The sequence below is a fragment of the Salvelinus sp. IW2-2015 genome, linkage group LG17 (genome assembly GCF_002910315.2).
Source record: "Salvelinus sp. IW2-2015 linkage group LG17, ASM291031v2, whole genome shotgun sequence".
Classification (NCBI taxonomy): Eukaryota; Metazoa; Chordata; class Actinopteri; order Salmoniformes; family Salmonidae; genus Salvelinus; species Salvelinus sp. IW2-2015.
The window spans coordinates 12679904-12698192 of record NC_036857.1 but is presented as its reverse complement, the minus strand read 5'-3'; the positions used below and the strand labels follow the sequence as shown (position 1 = coordinate 12698192).

At 44.5% G+C, this 18289-nt stretch overlaps 1 protein-coding gene across 1 annotated transcript in view; it reads left to right on the top strand.

Moving 5' to 3' along the window:
- LOC111976875 (piezo-type mechanosensitive ion channel component 2-like) overlaps window positions 1-17173 on the top strand; it is a 34664-nt gene extending 17491 nt beyond the window's left edge. The window contains exons 25-53 of the mRNA XM_070448171.1: window positions 2746-2911; window positions 3101-3344; window positions 3643-3739; window positions 3882-4041; window positions 4173-4262; window positions 4369-4451; window positions 4771-4836; window positions 5071-5183; window positions 5266-5386; window positions 5493-5555; window positions 5660-5826; window positions 5934-6133; window positions 6361-6522; window positions 6763-7038; window positions 7193-7451; window positions 8892-9080; window positions 9167-9368; window positions 9521-9650; window positions 9849-9996; window positions 10114-10328; window positions 10443-10601; window positions 13847-13994; window positions 14260-14448; window positions 14545-14637; window positions 14732-14901; window positions 15131-15247; window positions 15450-15529; window positions 15686-15914; window positions 16466-17173. Coding sequence (XP_070304272.1) covers window positions 2746-2911; window positions 3101-3344; window positions 3643-3739; window positions 3882-4041; window positions 4173-4262; window positions 4369-4451; window positions 4771-4836; window positions 5071-5183; window positions 5266-5386; window positions 5493-5555; window positions 5660-5826; window positions 5934-6133; window positions 6361-6522; window positions 6763-7038; window positions 7193-7451; window positions 8892-9080; window positions 9167-9368; window positions 9521-9650; window positions 9849-9996; window positions 10114-10328; window positions 10443-10601; window positions 13847-13994; window positions 14260-14448; window positions 14545-14637; window positions 14732-14901; window positions 15131-15247; window positions 15450-15529; window positions 15686-15914; window positions 16466-16718 — 4589 coding nt within the window. The 3' untranslated portion in view covers window positions 16719-17173. The remainder of the gene's footprint in view (window positions 1-2745; window positions 2912-3100; window positions 3345-3642; window positions 3740-3881; window positions 4042-4172; window positions 4263-4368; window positions 4452-4770; window positions 4837-5070; window positions 5184-5265; window positions 5387-5492; window positions 5556-5659; window positions 5827-5933; window positions 6134-6360; window positions 6523-6762; window positions 7039-7192; window positions 7452-8891; window positions 9081-9166; window positions 9369-9520; window positions 9651-9848; window positions 9997-10113; window positions 10329-10442; window positions 10602-13846; window positions 13995-14259; window positions 14449-14544; window positions 14638-14731; window positions 14902-15130; window positions 15248-15449; window positions 15530-15685; window positions 15915-16465) is intronic.
- Window positions 17174-18289: the final 1116 nt, after the last annotated feature.

Below are 18289 nucleotides of genomic sequence, written 5' to 3'. Positions count from 1 at the left end.
ATTGTCGCTGTGTCTGTGTATTTTGCACCACACGGTACTGTCTCGTCTCGTTTCGTTGTCGTCGTTCCTGTTTATGTGTTCCTCGTTTCATGTAAGTTCATAGTTTAGGTCTGTCTAGTTCGTTTTGTTATTTTGTTTAATCATTCAAGTGTATTTCGTTTCGTGTTTTTCCGTCTTGTCAAATAAACATTATGTATTCATCACCCGCTGCGCCTTGGTCTACTCACTCACCGAGGGACGGCCGTTACAGAATCACCACCAAACCCAGATCAAGCAGCGGGTTAAAGGACAGCAACGACAGCGCACGAAGCAGGATTTATGGTCTTGGGAGCAAGTATTCAACGGAGAAGGCCCTGGGCTAAGGTGGAGAGAATCGCCGCTCTCGCGGAGGAGAAGGAGGCAGCCACAGCCCAGGAGCGCTGGTATGAGGAGGCAGCGCGGCGACGCGGTTGGGAGCCCGAGAGTCAGACCCAAAAATTTCTTGGGGGGGGCACACGAGGAGTGTGGCAAAGCCGGGTAGGATACCTGAGCCAACTCCCCGTGCTTACCGTGGAGTGAGAGAGCGTCGTACTGGTCAGACACCGTGTTATGCGGTAAAGCGACGGTGTCCCCAGTACGCGTGCTTAGCCCAGTGCGGGCTATTCCACCTTGCCGCACTGGGAGGGCTAGGTTGGGCATCGAGCCGGATGTCATGAAGCCGGCCCAACGTATCTGGTCTCCAGTACGTCTCCTCGGGCCGCATACATGGCACCAGCCTTACGAATGTCTGCCCAGTGCCGTCTGAGCCATCCGTCTGTCCCGAGCCATTAGAGCCGCCGTCTGTTCCGAGCCGTCAGAGCCGTTCGTCAGTCAGGAGCCGCTAGAGCCGTTCTTCAGTCAGGATCTGCCAGAGCCGCCAACCAGACAGGATCTGCCAGAGCCGCCAACCAGACAGGATCTGCCAGAGCCGCCAACCAGACAGGATCTGCCAGAGCCGCCAACCAGACAGGATCTGCCAGAGCCGCCAACCAGACAGGATCTGCCAGAGCCGCCAACCAGACAGGATCTGCCAGAGCCGCCAACCAGACAGGATCTGCCAGAGCGCCAACCAGACAGGATCTGCCAGAGCCGCCAGCCAGACAGGATCTGCCAGAGCCCAGTGACCCGCCATGAGCAGCCAGAGCCGTCAGCGAGCCATGAGCGTCTAGAGCCGTCAGGCCTGCCATGAGCGTCCGAGCCGTCAGCCTGCCATGAGCGTCGAGCCGTCAGCCTGCCATGAGCGTCCGAGCCGTCAGCCTGCCATGAGCGTCGAGCCGTCAGCCTGCCATGAGCGTCCGGAGCCGTCAGCCTGCCATGAGCGTCCGGAGCCGTCAGCCTGCCATGAAGCTCCGGAGCCGTCAGCCTGCCATGAGCGTCCGGAGCCGTCAGCCTGCCATGAGCGTCCGGAGCCGTCATTCATCCAGAACTGCCTCTCAGTCCAGAGCTGTCTCTCTGTCCGGAGCTGCCCTTCAGTCCGGAGTTGCCCCTCTATCCTGAGCTACCTCTCTATCCTGAGCTACCTCTCTATCCTGAGCTATCCCTCTGTCCTGAGCTATCCCTCTGTCCTGAGCTACCTCTCTGTCCTGAGCTACCTTGTCCCGGAGCTGTCCTTTATCTTGGTGTTGCCCCTTAAATTAGGTGGGGGAAATAAGAGGGTGGTCATTCTAAGGGGAAGACGTAAGCTGGGATTGACTATGGTGGGGTGGGGACCTCGCCCAGAGCCTGAGCCACCACCGTGGTCAGATGCCCACCCAGACCCTCCCCTAGACTTTTGGTGGTGCGTTCGGAGTACGCACCTTGAGGGGGGGGGGTTATGTCACGTTCCTGACCTGTTTTCTGTTAGTTTTGTATGTGTTAGTTGGTCAGGACGTGAGTTTGGGTGGGCAGTCTATGTTTTCTGTTTCTATGTTGGTGAATGGGTACCTAATATGGTTCTCAATTAGAGGCAGGTGGTTTTCATCTCCTCTGATTGAGAATCATATTAAGGTAGGTAGTTTCACAGTGGTTGTCTCCTGTGTCAGTGTCTGTATGTTACGCCACACGGGACTGTTTTCGGTTTTGTTTGTTTGTTCGTTTTATGTAGTCAGTTTTCCTGTTATTGCGTTCTTCGTGTTTCATGTAAGTTCGTCGTCCAGGTCTGTCTACATCGTTTATTTGTTTTGTTAATTATTCAAGTATAGTTCGTTTTTTCGTCTTGTTTAAATAAATTATGTCATCACACAACGCTGCATTTTGGTTCAATCCCTGCTCCTCCTCTTCGGATGAAGAGGAGGAAAGCCGTTACAACGATTCTGTGCTTCCAACTTTGTGGCAATAGTTTGGGGAAGGCCTTTTCCTGTTTCAACATGACAAAGCACAAGGTGAGGTCCATACAGAAATGGTTTGTCAAGATCGGTGTTGAAGAACTTGACTGGCCTGCACAGAACCCTGACCTCAACCCCAACGAACACCTTTGGGATGAATTGGAACTGGCCAGGCCTAATCGCCCAACATCAGTGCCCGACCTCACTAATGCTCGTGGCTGAATGGAAGCAAGTCCTCATAGCAATGTTCCAACATCTAGTGGAAAGCCTTCCCAGAAGAGTGGAGGCTGTTATAGCAGCAAAGGAGGGTCCATATTATTGCACATGATTTTGTAATGAGATGTTTGACGAGCACGTTTCCACATACTTCTGGTCATGTAGTGTAAGTGATCAAGGCAGCCATTTTGTTTTTCTGTGTGTCCAGACGACCACCTCCTGCTCATGTGCTCATCGCTGCAGTGGAAGGTGTTTGAGGAGGAGAACCGTGCCGCGGTGCGCCTTATGGGGGGGGAGAACGTGGAGATCAGCCGCAGCTTGGACCCACGCTCCTTCAACCAGTACATCCCCGTCAACAACTTCCTCCACTGCAGGTCAGAGGACTCTCTAAGCTAGCGTGGTTGCAGACCTGTAAGTGCTTTAGACAACTCTTTTATAGTTTTCATGAAACAACTTACAGCCTACAACCACGGCCCAGAGTTTTTTCCAGTCTGGTCACATGGTATAGAAAAACTCCTGCACCTACTCAATTGGTAATATGGATGTGTCTCTCCTTCCCTCAGGTCCTACCTGGACATGGTCAAGGTGTTTGTGTTCAGTTACTTCTTCTGGCTGGTGCTGTGCCTCATCTTCATCACAGGCACCACCCGCATTAACATCTTCTGCCTGGGCTACCTGCTAGCCTGCTTCTACTTCATGCTGTTTGGGGGCAGCCTGCTCATGCAGCCTGTACGATACATCCTCAGGCTCTGGGACTGGCTCATCGGATACACCTGTTTTGTCATTGGCATGAAGAACCTGCTATCTGTATGTTAGCTAGCTAATCACTCACTGTCTCAGCTAGCCTATCCTCAAACCTAGCCTATCCTCATTGCTGAAAGGGATTTTTCATTCATATACTATGTGTACCACATTGTATTATGCTAATAACACAGTCGGTTTTAATCACTCATCAATGCTAACAGCCTGTTATGTGTTACTGCACTAATCTAGTCTTCATTCTTTGATGCTAATGTAACAGCTTCACTTACTGACTATCAGTGTCTCATGTCCCATCTTCTGTCTCCTCTGAGCTATCTGTCTTGCTGTATGTGTGTGTCCACAGCTTGGCTCATGTGCTTATTTGGACAGCCTGTTGAAGAATGGTTGCTGGCTCATTCAGGCCTTCAGCATGGTCTGTACAATCAAAGGCTATGATCTCCGTAAGTGTGACTGATAATCACATTAACACACTGTGTGTGTTGTTGTGCATTTATGTCGCCTGTTCTATCTGTGTCTGTGTGTGTTTAGCTATGTGCACACCTGCGTGTGTGCTTAGATATGTGTATGTGTGTGTGTTCCCAGCTGCTCCTGATGATGAGTGTGAGCTGCCGGAGGGGGAGGCGGGCATCGTGTGGGATGCGATCTGCTTCACCGTGCTCCTGGCTCAGAGGAGGGTTTTCCTCAGCTACTACTTCCTGTATGTGGTGTCTGACCTCAAGGCCTCCAAGATCCTGGCCTCCAGGTTAGAATTATCTAGTTACTGACCTGACCACTTCCTTACCAGTAAAGTTTTGAGATGACGGTTTATTCATCTATTGAATGGAACCAGCTGAATGTATGACCACATAGGTTGTTTTTCTTTCATATTTCAAGGGGTGCTGAGCTCTTTGAAGCCAAAGTGAAGAAACTGGTTGCTGCAAGACTGGAGATGGAGAAGAAGTCTGTGGAGACGCTGAAGAAGCAGTAAGACTTATGCCACAGCAGTTTGTTTGTTCTCATCTAGTGTTCAGTCAAAGGGGTTTGCTATTGTTGCATTGTTTTAATTCACTGTGTTGAACCCTTCCTCTAGGATGGAGAAGATCAAATCCAAACAGAAGAGTAAGCCTGGCCAAGGCGACGTACCAGCGCCCCCTACTGATACAGTGCGAAACGGTGAGTGTCATGGAGCTAGTAGAAGTTGTCCATAACCACTGACGAAGGGTCCGTTCTTAAACGTATACTCTTTGATATTTGTATTTACCCCTACTAGAATTGGGAGGTAAGATAATTTGATCCTAGCTCTGTGGTTAGGGGCAATGTTTACCTCCAGCTTTAATATTAGATTCAATAGCACTAGACTATTAAAACTGCTCAAATCGCTTTACATTCTAAGGTGGGGGGAGACTCGACTCATTATTCTTCTCAGTCTCACTGAATGAAAGGATACATTTATGATGTAGGGATGGGATGAATGGGTGGATATATTTTCCAGGTGAAATTGAGAAGGCAGAGAATGATCAGGAGAAACGGTGGAAACCATGGGTCTCACGGCCTGGTGGTAAGTGTTCCATAAACCTAAGTAATAAGATTCAGATTTGTTCAGTTACTAACAGAACCTCAATAGGGGGATATGGTTCAATCATTTTCATTTAATCTCATTATGAATTGTCATTTTTATATTCAAATTCAAGTAATTTTAAGTGGTCAAAACAGCTCACATACTGCAATAGTATAAAGTGGAATGAGCAGGAGTTCATGTCTTTGTTGTTTTACACTTCTGTCTTTCCTCCAGTTGAGAACAACTGTGGCTACCATCTATTTGAGAGTGACAGTGAAGAGGAAGAGGAGGAAGTCCAGGAAAAGAAAGAGGAAGAGACACTAACAAAGAAGAAATCTGCTTTTCAGGTGAGGGACATAGAAGACAAACTACAAAGAGTTGTAAAATAGTCTTAGGGTACGTTGTTGAATGTGCCTCCTCTCTCCACAGTTAGCTTATGAGGCATGGGTCACAAGCTCCAAAGCAGCCCTAAATTTGCACAAAAAAGAAGAGTCAAATATGAAAAAAGAGGAGAAGAGGAGGGCAAAGAGACAGCTGCAGAGACAGCAAGGTAAGAGGGTCTGGTTTGTATGGGACTGTTTGCATAATTTTGTCATAGAGACAGAATAACTAATGTGTTATTTTGTGTCATCATGATTTTAATTGTCTGATCCAAGGCATTGAGAGGGCCGAGTCTAGTGAGGATGAGTTGGAAGAGGAAAATGAAGTGGAGGAGAAAGGTCAACATTTCACCTCAACAGACCCTTCATGGATATACAGTAGAATAACTATAGAAGTCCGTGTACTGCCACTAACTTGATACAATGTTTCTGTCTTCTCACAGAAAATATATTTCAGAGGATTATCGACTCGCTCAAGTTTTTATGGGTGTTTATCCTGTCCCTTCTGGATGACCTCACTGAGGGCCTGAACTCCTTCTGCAAAGATGGTCTGGACATCTCCAAAGTGCTACGTTTTGAAAGGGCTCTTCTCGGCCAGCAACAGAAGAAGGTGAAGTAACATTCATCCACAGGGGATACGTCATTTGACTTGTAAAACTCTGTTTTAAGTTATGTCCTCCCTGCAGTGTTGACAAAAATAAAATGTTCCTTTTACAGGGGAAAGAGGTGTCACAGGAGAGTGTGAAGCGCTTCTATGAGAACTGGATGTCCAGACAGAACACCCTGGCCTCCCTGGAAGACCAGGAAGACATAGTTCCCCCTGTCTCCTCCCCTCCACCTGTACCGTCATCAGCGAGAGGTTACTCCAAGCTGAAACACACCCACTCCAAAATCTCCTGGGGTAGCAGCTTGTCCAGGTCAGCATTGATGTAACACCTATAGAGTCTTGATTTGTTAATTCATGAAATTCGTTACCTATTCCATAAGCAGGCTGCATGTATTATACAGAACCAATCAGTTTTAAATGTATTATTGAGTATTTATACTATTATGCTATTCTGCATTATAGCCTCTTTATGGAGGCTTTATGAAAGGCTTCATAGGACCAGGATGGTCAACATGTTTCCCTGTCATCACGTCTTAGCTGCATGACGGATGAGACCCTGCTGGGGTCTCGTCAGCCCACACTGGATGAGCTGGATGACCCTCCTATACTCCAAGCCGCTGCCGATCAACTCAGACGGAAACTACTGAAAACTACCAACCTGGACCTTGACTCATTTGACACTGAAGACCCTCCACTAAGGTGATGGTGACACTTATGCACTTATGGTTTCCTCTGCTCTTTATACCGTACACCATTATTCAAGATGGCGCCAATAGAGAAGGTGGCCGTTTTGCCAGCTCCTCCTCAAATAATTATTTTATTTGACTTACTGTATATTTGGTTTCATATCTACTAACTCTCTATACCCCTCTATAAACTCATAGTTTGTTTGACTCCATCTTATATCCATCTTTCTTTCTGAATTACATTTTTCATCAGCCATGATGATACTGTTCCCAATAAGGAGGACAGTAAAGAAGGAGAGGATGCATATGAAGAAGAGGAGGGGGAATATAAAGTGGAGGAGGAGTATAGAATGGAGAAGGAGGAATGGAGGGAGGAAGAAGAGGAGGAGAGGGAAAAAGCTGTGATGCTTTCAGGATCCATCTCCCTGGACTATCTGGAGTGTGATGAGAATAGCGAAGATTTCCCAGACTCCTCCAGGCCTCTTAGTGAGACCAGGAACCTCACGGCCAGCGAGCTACTGCTCAACAAGTCAGTCATGGGAGATTGGGACTTGTTTTTTCTTGTTACAATCATGGTATAGTCAAGTGTACCCATTCAGTTGTATCACAGTAACTTATAGTAAAGTTGAGTATCACAAAAAAAAAACAGTTTTCTCACGTACTGTGATTCTCCTCTGTTGCAGTATGTTTGGTAACGATGAAATTGAAGAGTCTGATCAGTTCTTCCAGTCTCTCCCGAGACACCTGAGGCTAGTGTTTGCCCTGTACAACACCATGGTGTCTAAGTCAGAGATGCTGTGCTACTTTGTGATCATCCTGAACCACATGGTGTCGGCCTCGCTGCTCAGTCTGATCCTGCCCATCCTTATCTTCCTCTGGGCCATGCTGTCTGTGCCACGCCCAACCAAGCGCTTCTGGATGGCTGCCATCATCTACACAGAGGTACACACAGCAGGCACCCCCAACGGAGTGATATGTTGATTGATTGGTTGGCTGGTTGATTATTTAGATTGATGGTTAATTATATATAATATACACTATAAATACAAAAGTATGTGAACACCTCTTCAAATGAGTGGATTCGGCTATTTCAGCCATATTGTTGCTGACGGGTGTATAAAATCGAGGACAAAGCCATGCAATCTCCATAGACAAACATTGGCAGTAGAATGACCTTACTGAAGAACCCAGTGACTTTCAACGTGGCACCGTCATAGGATGCGACCTTTCCAACAAGTCAGTTAGTCAAACTTCTGCCCTGCTAGAGCTGCCCCTGTAACTGTAAGTGCTGTTATTGTGAAGTGGAAACATCTAGAAGCAACAACGGCTCAGCTGCGAAGTGGTAGGCCACAAAAGCTCACAGAATGGGACCGCAGAGTGCTGAAGCGCATTGTGTGTAAAAATCGTCTGTCCTCGGTTGCAACACTCACTACCAAGTTCCAGACTGCCTCTGGAAGCAACGTCAGCACTTGAACTGTTCGTCGAGAGCTTCATCAAATGGGTTTCCATGGCTGAGCAGCCGCAGGCAAGCCTTAGATCACCATGCGCAATGCCAGGCGTCGGCTGGAGTGGTGTAAAGCTTGCCGCCATTGGACTCTGGAGCAGTGGAAACACGTTCCCTGGAGTAATGAATCAAGCTTCACCATCTGGCAGTCTGACAGACGAATCTGGGTTTGGCGGCTGCCAGGAGAACACTACCTGCCCGAATGCATAGTGCCAACTGTAAAGTTTGGTGGAGGAGGAATAATGGTCTGAGGCTGTTTTACATGGTTTGGTTTAGGCCCCTTTGTTCCAGTGAAGGGAAATCTTAACACTACAACATACAATGACATTCTACGATTCTGTGCTTCCAACTTTGTGCTAACAGTTTAGGGAAGGCCATTTCCTGTTTCAGCATGACAATGCCCCTGTCCAGAAAGCGAGGTTCATACAGAAATGGTTTGTCAAGATCGGTGTGGAAGAACTTGACTGGCCTGCACAGAGCCTTGACCTCAACCCCATCGAACAATTTTGGGATGAATTGGAACACCGACGGCGAGCCAAGCCTAATTGCCCAACATCAGTGCCCGACCTCACTAATGCTCTTGTAGCTGAATTGAAAGTCCCCACAGCAATGTTCCAACATCCAGTGGAAAGCCTTCCCAGAAGACTGGAGGCTGTTATAGTAGCAAAGGGTGATCAACTCCATATTAATGCCCATGCTTTCGGAATGAGATGTTTGACGAGAAGGTGTCCACATACTTTTGGTAATGTAGTGTGTATATCTATATATAATAATGTAATAATATATGCCATTTAGCAGACGCTTTTATCCAAAGCGACTTACAGTCATGCGTGCATACGTTTTATGTATGGGTGATTGATGATTCCTATGTCTTCCAGCTGATTGTGGTGGTCAAGTATTTTTTCCAGTTTGGCTTTTTCCCCTGGACCACCTCGGCCTACCGAGGCATCAATGCGGACCGGCCCTTTGCTCTGCCCAACATCATTGGGGTGGAGAAGAAAGATGGCTATGTTCTCTTTGACTTAATACAACTCCTGGCTCTGTTCTTCCATCGCTCCATTCTAAAGGTACTGACGGGAATGCTGGTTTATGTGTTACATCATATAAAAGATAATAAAGCACAATTTCGCAAAACTTCTTCTTCTCTCCGTAGTGTCACGGTCTTTGGGATAACAAAGAGGTTGAGATGCCGGACTTCTTCAAGAAGTTAAAGAAGAAGACTGAGAAGAAGAAGATGAGTGGAGGAGACAAAGCAGGGGATCAGCCGAAGCTAAGACTGCCCTTCCTTCCTCTACAGGCCTCAACTGCATCCTTGTTTCGCAGACGGGGAAAAGCCAACTCCACTGAGACAAACGGTACATACATTCAGTAGCCTAAACAGTGCTGAACTAATCAGTTTGTTTGAGAGTGTATTATAGTTGAAATGGGGTGTTGCCTGAACAGATGGGAAATGTTACCCAACCTGAATATACTAATGTATCTTGATGTAAATGGGATATTCTTGCAGATGATATGCAGCTCAAAAAGCGCCACTCGAAGACGAGGCACCACAATAAAGTTCCCCTGACTAGGAAGGAAAGGATCAAGAAGCTGATCAGAGAAAGGATGCTCGAGGCTAAAGCTGCTATCATAGAAGTGTGAGCATTTAGCACTCTATACTTATGGATATTCATTGTAGGTGTATTCTGTTACTTGCATTCCATATCCCCGGTGATAACTGGCAGTTTACAAAGAAATCCTGGAGGCAGGACTTTTGACAGTACATGAATGCATCTTTAATTACTGGTTTAAAATGAATGGACATTTTCAGCCATGGTCCTCTTTTGTCTTCGCAGTGCCCTGCACATATACCTACCTATCAGGCAGTTCTTCTATGACATCATTCACCCAGAGTACAGCCCAGTGTGTGACGTCTACGCTCTCATGTTTCTGATTGACGTGGTCAACTTCATTGTCATCATATTTGGATACTGGGCTTTTGGGGTGAGAAAAGAGAAAAAAGAGAATACCTGTCTTGAGTCACAATTGAATTTGGAAAGCTATTTGGCCTACTTGTTTCAAGTGGATTTCTTCCACTGTTTTATTTTTGTGTTGGAACAGAAACACAGTGCTGCTGCTGACATCACAGATGCTATTGGGGAGGACCAGGTCCCATCGGCCTTCCTGGTCATGCTGCTTATCCAGTTTGGGACCATGATAGTGGACCGCGCTCTCTATCTCCGCAAAACCCTCGTGGGAAAATGTATCTTCCAAGTGGTGCTGGTGTTTGGTATCCACTTCTGGATGTTTTTCATACTCCCTGGGGTGACTGAGAGGTCAGAGTTAATGTTCATTCATTTACAACTTTAATTACAGTGTGAATAAATGTGTAACCATCAAAAAAGGAGCTGCTTATTGACCGTTTTCATGGTCATTCTCTTGTGTTCTAGGAGGTTCAACATGAACCAGGTGGCACAGTTGTGGTACTTTGTGAAGTGCATCTACTTTGGCCTCTCAGCCTACCAGATCAAGTGTGGCTACCCAAATCGTGTGCTGGGAAACTTCCTGACCAAGAACTATAACTACCTCAACCTATTCCTCTTTCAAGGGTACTGGCAATGCTCTATGATAGATTAACAAAGGCCAGAGCGTCCCCTAATACCAGATTTGTCCCACAGAGTTAGTGAGGACTCTAGGGCCCAAAAGCCTGTTTTAACATGGGCAGCGCCATTAAGGACTTCCACTATTTTGAAGTAGTCAACTGGGTGGTACATCCTATGAGGAAGGATCACATCATGACCACACACACACACACGTTTTTAAATGTAAAGTTGTGGTCGGAAGTCTACATACCTTAGCTAAATACATTTCAACTCAGTTTTTCACAAAATTTCCTGTCTTAGGCCAGTTAGGATGACCACTTTATTTTAAGAATGTGAAATGACAGAATAACAGTAGAGAGAATGATTTATTTCTGATTTAATTTCTTTCATCACATTCCCAGTGGGTCAGAAGTTTACATACACTCAATTAGTATTTGGTAGCATTGCCTTTACAGTGTTTAACTTGGGTCATTCCTCCTGACAGAGCTGGTGTAAGTGAGTCAGGTTTGCGGGACTCCTTGCTCGCACACGCTTTTTCCGTTTTTTTTCACATATTTTCTATGGGATTGAGGTCAGGGCTTTGTGATGGCCACTCCAATACCTTGACTTTGTTGTGCTTAAGCCATTTTGCCACAAGTATGCTTGGGGTCAATGTCCATTTAGAAGAACCATTTGAGACCAAGCTTTAACTTCCTGACTGATGTCTTGAGATGTTGCTTCAATATAACCACATAATTTTCCTTTCTAATGATGTCATCTATTTTGTGAAGTGCACCAGTCCCTCCTGTAGCAAAGCACCCCCACACCTGATGCTGCCACCCCCGTGCGCCACGGTTGGGATGGTGTTCTTCGGCTTGCAAGCCTCCCCCTTTTTCCTCCAAACATAACGATGGTCAATATGGCCAAATAGTTCTACTTTTGTTTCATCAGACCAGAGGACTTTTCTCCAAAAAGTACGATCTTTGTCCCCATCTGCAGTTGCAAACCGTAATCTTTAAAAAAAAAATAGTTTTGGAGCAGTGGCTTCTTCCTTGCTGAGCGACCTTTCAGGTTACGTCAATATAGGACTTGTTTTACTGTAGATATACATACTTTTGTACTTGTTTCCTCCAGCATCTTCACAAGGTCCTTTGCTGTTGTGCTGGGATTGATTTGCACTTTTCGCACCAATGTACATTCATCTCTAGGAGACAGAACGCGTCTCCTTCCTGAGCGGTATGACGGCTGCGTGGTCCCATGGTGTTTATATTTGCGTACTATTGTTTGTACAGATGAATGTGGTACCTTCAGGCATTTAGAAATTGCTCCCAAGGATGAACCAGACTTGTGAAGGTCTACAATTTTTTTTCTGAGGTCTTGGCTGATTTCTTTTGATTTTCCCATGATGTCAAGCAAAGAGGCACTGAGTTTGAAGGTAGGCCTTGAAATACATCCACAGGTACACCTCCAATTGACTCAAATGCCATCCGTGTTGTCACCAAAGCTCCATATACTACCCACCACTGCGACCTGTATGCTCTCGTCGGCTGGCCCTCGCTACATATTCGTCGCCAGACCTACTGGCTCCAGGTCATCTATAAGACTTTCCTTGGTAAAGCTCTGCCTTATCTCAACTCACTGGTCACGATAACAACACCCACCCGTAGCACACGCTCCAGCAGGTATATCTCACTGGTCATCCCCAAAGCCAACACCTAATTTGGCCGCCTTTCCTTCCAGTTCTCTGCTGCCAATGACTTGAACGAATTGCAAAAATCACTGAAGTTGGAGACATATCTCCCTCACTAACTTTAAACATCAGCTATCTCAGCAGCTAACCCATCGCTGCAGCTGTACACAGCCCATCTGTAAATCGCTCATCCAATCTACCTACCTCATCCCCATATTGTTTTTTAAAACTTTTTTGCTCTTTTGCACACCAGTATCTATCACTCCAGTGTTAATTTGCTAAATTGTAATTACTTCACTACTATGGCCTATTTATTGCCTTACCTCCTCACGCCATTTGCACACACTGTATAGAAACTTTTTTCTATTGTGTTATTGACTGTATGTATGTTTATTCCATTTGAAACTCTGTGTTGTTTGTGTCGCACTGCTTTGCTTTATCTTGGCCAGGTCGCAGTTGTAAATGAGAACTTGTTCTCAACTGGCCTACCTGGTTAAATAATGGTGAAATATATATATATATATTTTTAAATTATGTCAATTAGCCTATCAGAAGCTTCTAAAGCCATGACATAATTTTGGGGAATTTTCCAAGCTGTTGAAAGGCAGTCAACTTAGTGTATGTAAACTTCTGACCCACTGGAATTGTGATACAGTGAATTATTGTCACGATCGTCGTAAGGATTGGACCAAGGTGCAGCGTGGTAGGCGTACATTTTCTTTTATTTAAATGAACACCGAACAAAATCAACAAAACACTGAACGAAATGTGAAGCTACTGGTGTGCACACAGGCAACTATCTGTAGACAAGATCCCACAAAACACAAAGGGGAAATGGCTGCCTAAATATGATCCCCAATCAGAGACAACGATAAACAGCTGTCTCTGATTGGGAAGCATACCAGGCCAACATAAACCATTAATCACCTAGATGACCCACCCTAGTCACTATCACACCCCAACCAACATAGAGAATAAACAGCTCTCTATGGTCAGGGCGTGACAATTATAAGTTAAATAATCTGTTTGTAAACAATTGTTGGAAAAATTACTTGTGTCATGCACAAAGTAGATGTCCTAACTGACTTGCCAAAACTATAGATTGTTAACAAGAAATTTGTGGAACGGTTGAAAAACGAGTTTTAATGACTCCAACCTAAGTGTATGTAAACTTCCGACTTCAACTGCATGTAAATTGTAAACTCTTTTGTCTCTTTCTTTTTCGTTATGTGTCGGACTCCAGTAAGACTAGCTGTCACCATTGGCGTCGGCTAATCGGGATCCTAATAAAAAATAAAAAATTCAGGTCATCAGGAGGGATCAGCTAATTAATTATACTTGTGAGAAAACATTCCATAATTGCAGGTGGCAGTAAATCACCAACCTTGGCTTTATATCTCTAGGTGGCAGTATAAAACCTTTCAGTTTGTTTTCCAACTCATAGTTGTAGAATAATAAAATGGACTACTTTAAAATGAAGATGGCCTCAATGGCGCTGCCATGCTCACAGACGCCATAATGGAACAAATACAATGTTGTGTCCTCTAACTATCTCTATGGGTTGTCTCTGGCTCCTCCTCAGGTTCCGCCTGGTTCCGTTCCTCATAGAGCTGCGTGCCGTGATGGACTGGGTCTGGACCGACACCACCCTCAGCCTGGGCAGCTGGATCTGTGTCGAGGACATTTATGCCAACATTTTCATACTCAAGTGCTGGAGGGAGTCGGAGAAGGTAACTGGAATGCCCGAACTGCCAATAGGCTGGTAGCATTTGTCAGTCTCAAACTCACCTCCATAGAGAGTAGATCTGACTGATAGTTAATGGTGAATAACTGTAAAATTATAGGGTTTTTATCTGTCTTCATGTTTTTTTTATATATCTATGAACATTAGACTAAGAATTATTGTATCAAGAATAATTGTGGGCTAATAATTACAACTTGAACTGACCGAAATTGTGTTGAACTATGAATCATATGTCTCTTTAATTTGTACAGAAATACCCACACACCCCAGGGCAGAAGAAGAAAATGGTGGTGAAGTATGGAATGGGCGGCTTCATCATATTCTTCCTCATCAGCGTAATTTGGTTCCCCCTCCTCTTCATGTCATTGGTCAAGTCAGTGGCTGGGGTGACCAATCAGCCTCTAGATGTCTCCATTCAGCTCAGCATAGCAGGATATGAGGTATAGATGACCCCATAAACTCACACTTTCTATTTTGGTAAAATGTCCTTCTGTGAGACTGTTAGTGCTGATGTTTTCTGTGTACGTTTTATACAGCCACTGTTCACAATGAGTGCCCAGGAGCAGAACCTGATGCCATACTCAGAGGCAGGCCTCAACCGGCTCACCAACCTCTATGCCACTCACCCGGTAAGAGGATCTTGTTACAAAAAGTTGCACGTTTGAGGGACTGTGGAATTGACCCAAAGGACCTCTGACATACTCCGCTTTCTAACTCTCTCAGTCAGCCATGCAGTTCCTTGTAAACTACATGGCCGAGGACATTGTCATTGCAAAGATCAAGAGTGATGCCAGTCTACTATGGAGCATCAGCCCTGCCAGCCGTGATGCTATGATCCATGAACTCAGCAACTCCACCCACATCTACATCACCCTGCGATGGGTACTACTCAGGTACAGTGTAGCAGGGTTGGATAGGGCTCTCGGTTGGTTACATGTGAAAGGGGTATATAACGCCGTTAAGGCTTGAGGTCTGACTTTTTGACCTTGTGTCAAAGCTAAGATTGCATGGTTTGTGCTATAAACATATGCCATATGATACAGCCATAATAAACAACTTAACCAGATAGTGGTAGTGATTTCACTCTGTGTATGTGTTTGTACGTGTGCCCCTCCTCCCCAGGAATGCGTCTCTGTCGATGAACGTGGAGACCGTGGGGGAACACACTGTCAAGTATGAGGACAGGGCCTTGAGGGACCAGATAGTTCAGATGCTCAAAGGGACACGCAGTGACTCTCTGTGAGTCTCATCATCACAGCACTCTCACCACATCATCAACTGTTACTAGAATTTACAGCCACAGTCAACATGACATAACTGTCAATAAAAGCTAGTTGTAGAGGAACCTATTACATTCAAAAGAACTCCACATACAAAAGATATGATCACAATGGTAATAGAATGTTGGTGCTGATATGCTGTCATTCATTCTCTCTGCTAGGGTCATTGAGTCTCTCCTGCCCAAGTTCATCAGAGGTCCCGGAGGACTGGAGTCCAAGATGGCCACCCGTCTGGAAGTAGGTAAGTAACCCTCTATCCAACCATCATACTGTACAGAAAAAACATTTAACAAATGCAGATGCTTGTATAACCATGGATCTTAACCAGTCAACTGAAGGTCACGGTCTCTGCTTCTCATTTATTCAAATCTTCCCTGTCCCATCTCCAACATCCCAGAACACTCAGATAGGCCTGAGGACCTGCAGATGTTGGCCTTCTACCGGCCCCTGTCCATCAAACTACAGTGGGCAGAAGACAGTGGAAGTGCAGAGGGGGGTCAGTGGTGGATGGTGGAGGAATGCACTCCTGGACAGGGGCACATCCAGAGCAGCTGTCACAGCATTGAGATAGTGGTGTTCAACGACAAAGTCAGCCCCTCCAGCCTGGGTGCTCTAGCAGGACAGGGGTAGGTAAAGAAAAGAAATCAATGCTGCCCCAGGAGCTATTTAAATTTTAGGAGAACTATCCCTTCAAAGTGACAATCAGCAGTTGATACAGCCAGTTTTGGACTTATAAATGAATACTGTATGTACCCATTGACTCTTGAAGAATATAACTTATGAGCTTAGTTCAACTGTCGTTCCCCATCAGAACCCAACATATAAGCTTGTTTTACTAAATAAAATGTAAACAAACACTATATAGCCTCAAAACATGGTTAGAACTATAATTTTGATATCGTGGATGATCAGTCCTTGCATCCATAGCTTTGTCTATGAATTTCAGTGGTTACATTTCTCCAGCCCCATCACTCAGCTTTTTACCAAACCCGGGGCAGGGAAATTGATTTGTTATTGTTTCAACTGCTGATTGATGCTTTTACTTGTTGATTTGTTCTCACTGCTAAATAAACTCTTTGTCCTCTTTTCCATGAAATCCCATATGCTTACGTTGTTTGTCTGGCCTCGACCTGCAACCTGATACCACCTACTGTGCCATTCCACCTTGCTACGGTAGAATCGTGGGCCTGTACATGTCTGTGGTGCTGGTCGTTGGAAAGTTTGTCAGGGAATTCTTCAACGGGATATCCCGCTCCATCATGTTTGAGGAGCTGCCGTGTGTGGATCGGGTGTTGAAGCTCTGCACGGACATCTTTGTTGTGCGAGAGACTGGTGAGATGGAGCTGGAGGAAACACTTTTTGAGAAGCTCATTTTCCTGTATCGCTCGCCGGAGACCATGATCAAGATGACCAGAGAGAAGAGAGACTAGAGAGCACAATGACATTTTCATTATGAAAAGGACGATTTGTTTGTTTGTATTCCTACTGTACAATGCATGCATTTTGAATCACTGACTACTTTTAAATTATTCACATTTTTACAAAGGAAGACCGTAGGCCATAATCATAGAAATGTGCTCCAAGTGTGAAAGTATTTAATTGAAGTTGAGATGCAACACTCTGCAGTTTTAGATACAAATGGCTTGTATAGAGCTTACAGATGCACGTCTGCTCTACAGAATGTATTTATCTCAACATTCTGCAACTTTACACATCCCACTGAACACGACCGTTTCATTGCACTGAAAAGCTCATCTAGAAGTACTCACTCTCATTTCACACTGTACTCCAAGTCTATGTACAGTATTTAATTAAATGAATAAAATACAATTCAGAGATTATATCCTACTTATACATAAGACTCCTGAAGTGTTAACTTATGAAGATCCACTCACAGTCCATGTTGCCAGGTAAAGTACAGTGCTTTGCAAAAGTATTCATCCTCCTTGGCATTTTTCTTATTTTATTGCATTACAAACTGTAATTTAAATTTATTTTTAATGGACATACACAAAATAGTCCAAATTGGTGAAGTGAAAAAAAGAACTAGTTTCAAAGAATTTAAAAAAATTATTAAAAAGAAAAGTGGATATGTATTCAGCCCCTTTGCTATGAAGCCCCTAAATAAGATTTGGTGCAACCAATTACCTTCAGAAGTCACATAATTAGTTAAATAAAGTCCACCTGTGTGCAATCTAAGTGTCACATGATCTGTCAAATGATCTCAGTATATATACACACTAGTGGTCAACCGATTATGATTTTTCAACGCCGATACCGATTATTGGAGGACAAAAAAAGCCGATACCGATTAATCGGCCGATAAAAAAAAATATATATGTATTTATATATCATACACACACACACATTTTGTAATAAGGACAATTGCAACAATACTGAATGACAATGAACACTTATTTTAACTTAATATATAAATAAATAAATACATTTAGTCTCAAATAACATGAGACATATGTTAAAACGAACCACCAGCTTTCATGGGTCTTCAATATTCCCAGTTTTAGGTTGTAGTGGTCCCCTGTCAGTCTGCTCCTCCGCGAAACACAGACCTTATTTGAAGTAGATCAAGACATTCTCTATGGAAGACATGAACGGTAAAATAACGAAGGAACCCTTTCAAGTTCAGCCGCAAGTTATTACAGGAATTATAACGCGTCGACTATCTCTCTAAACCATATATCTTTGACTAATCCGGAAACTATCACCTCAAAAACAAACATTTATTCCGTTCCGTATTTTATCTAACGGGTGGCATCCATGAGTCTAAATATTCCTGTTACATTGCACAACCTTCAATGTTATGTCATAATTACGTAAAATTCTGGCAAATTAGTTTGCAAAGAGCCAGGCGGCCCAAACTGTTGCATATACCCTGACTCTGCGTGCAATGAACGCAAGAGGAATGACACAATTTCACCTGGTTAATATTGCCTGCTAACCTGGATTTCTTTTAGCTAAATATGCAGGTTTAAAAATATAT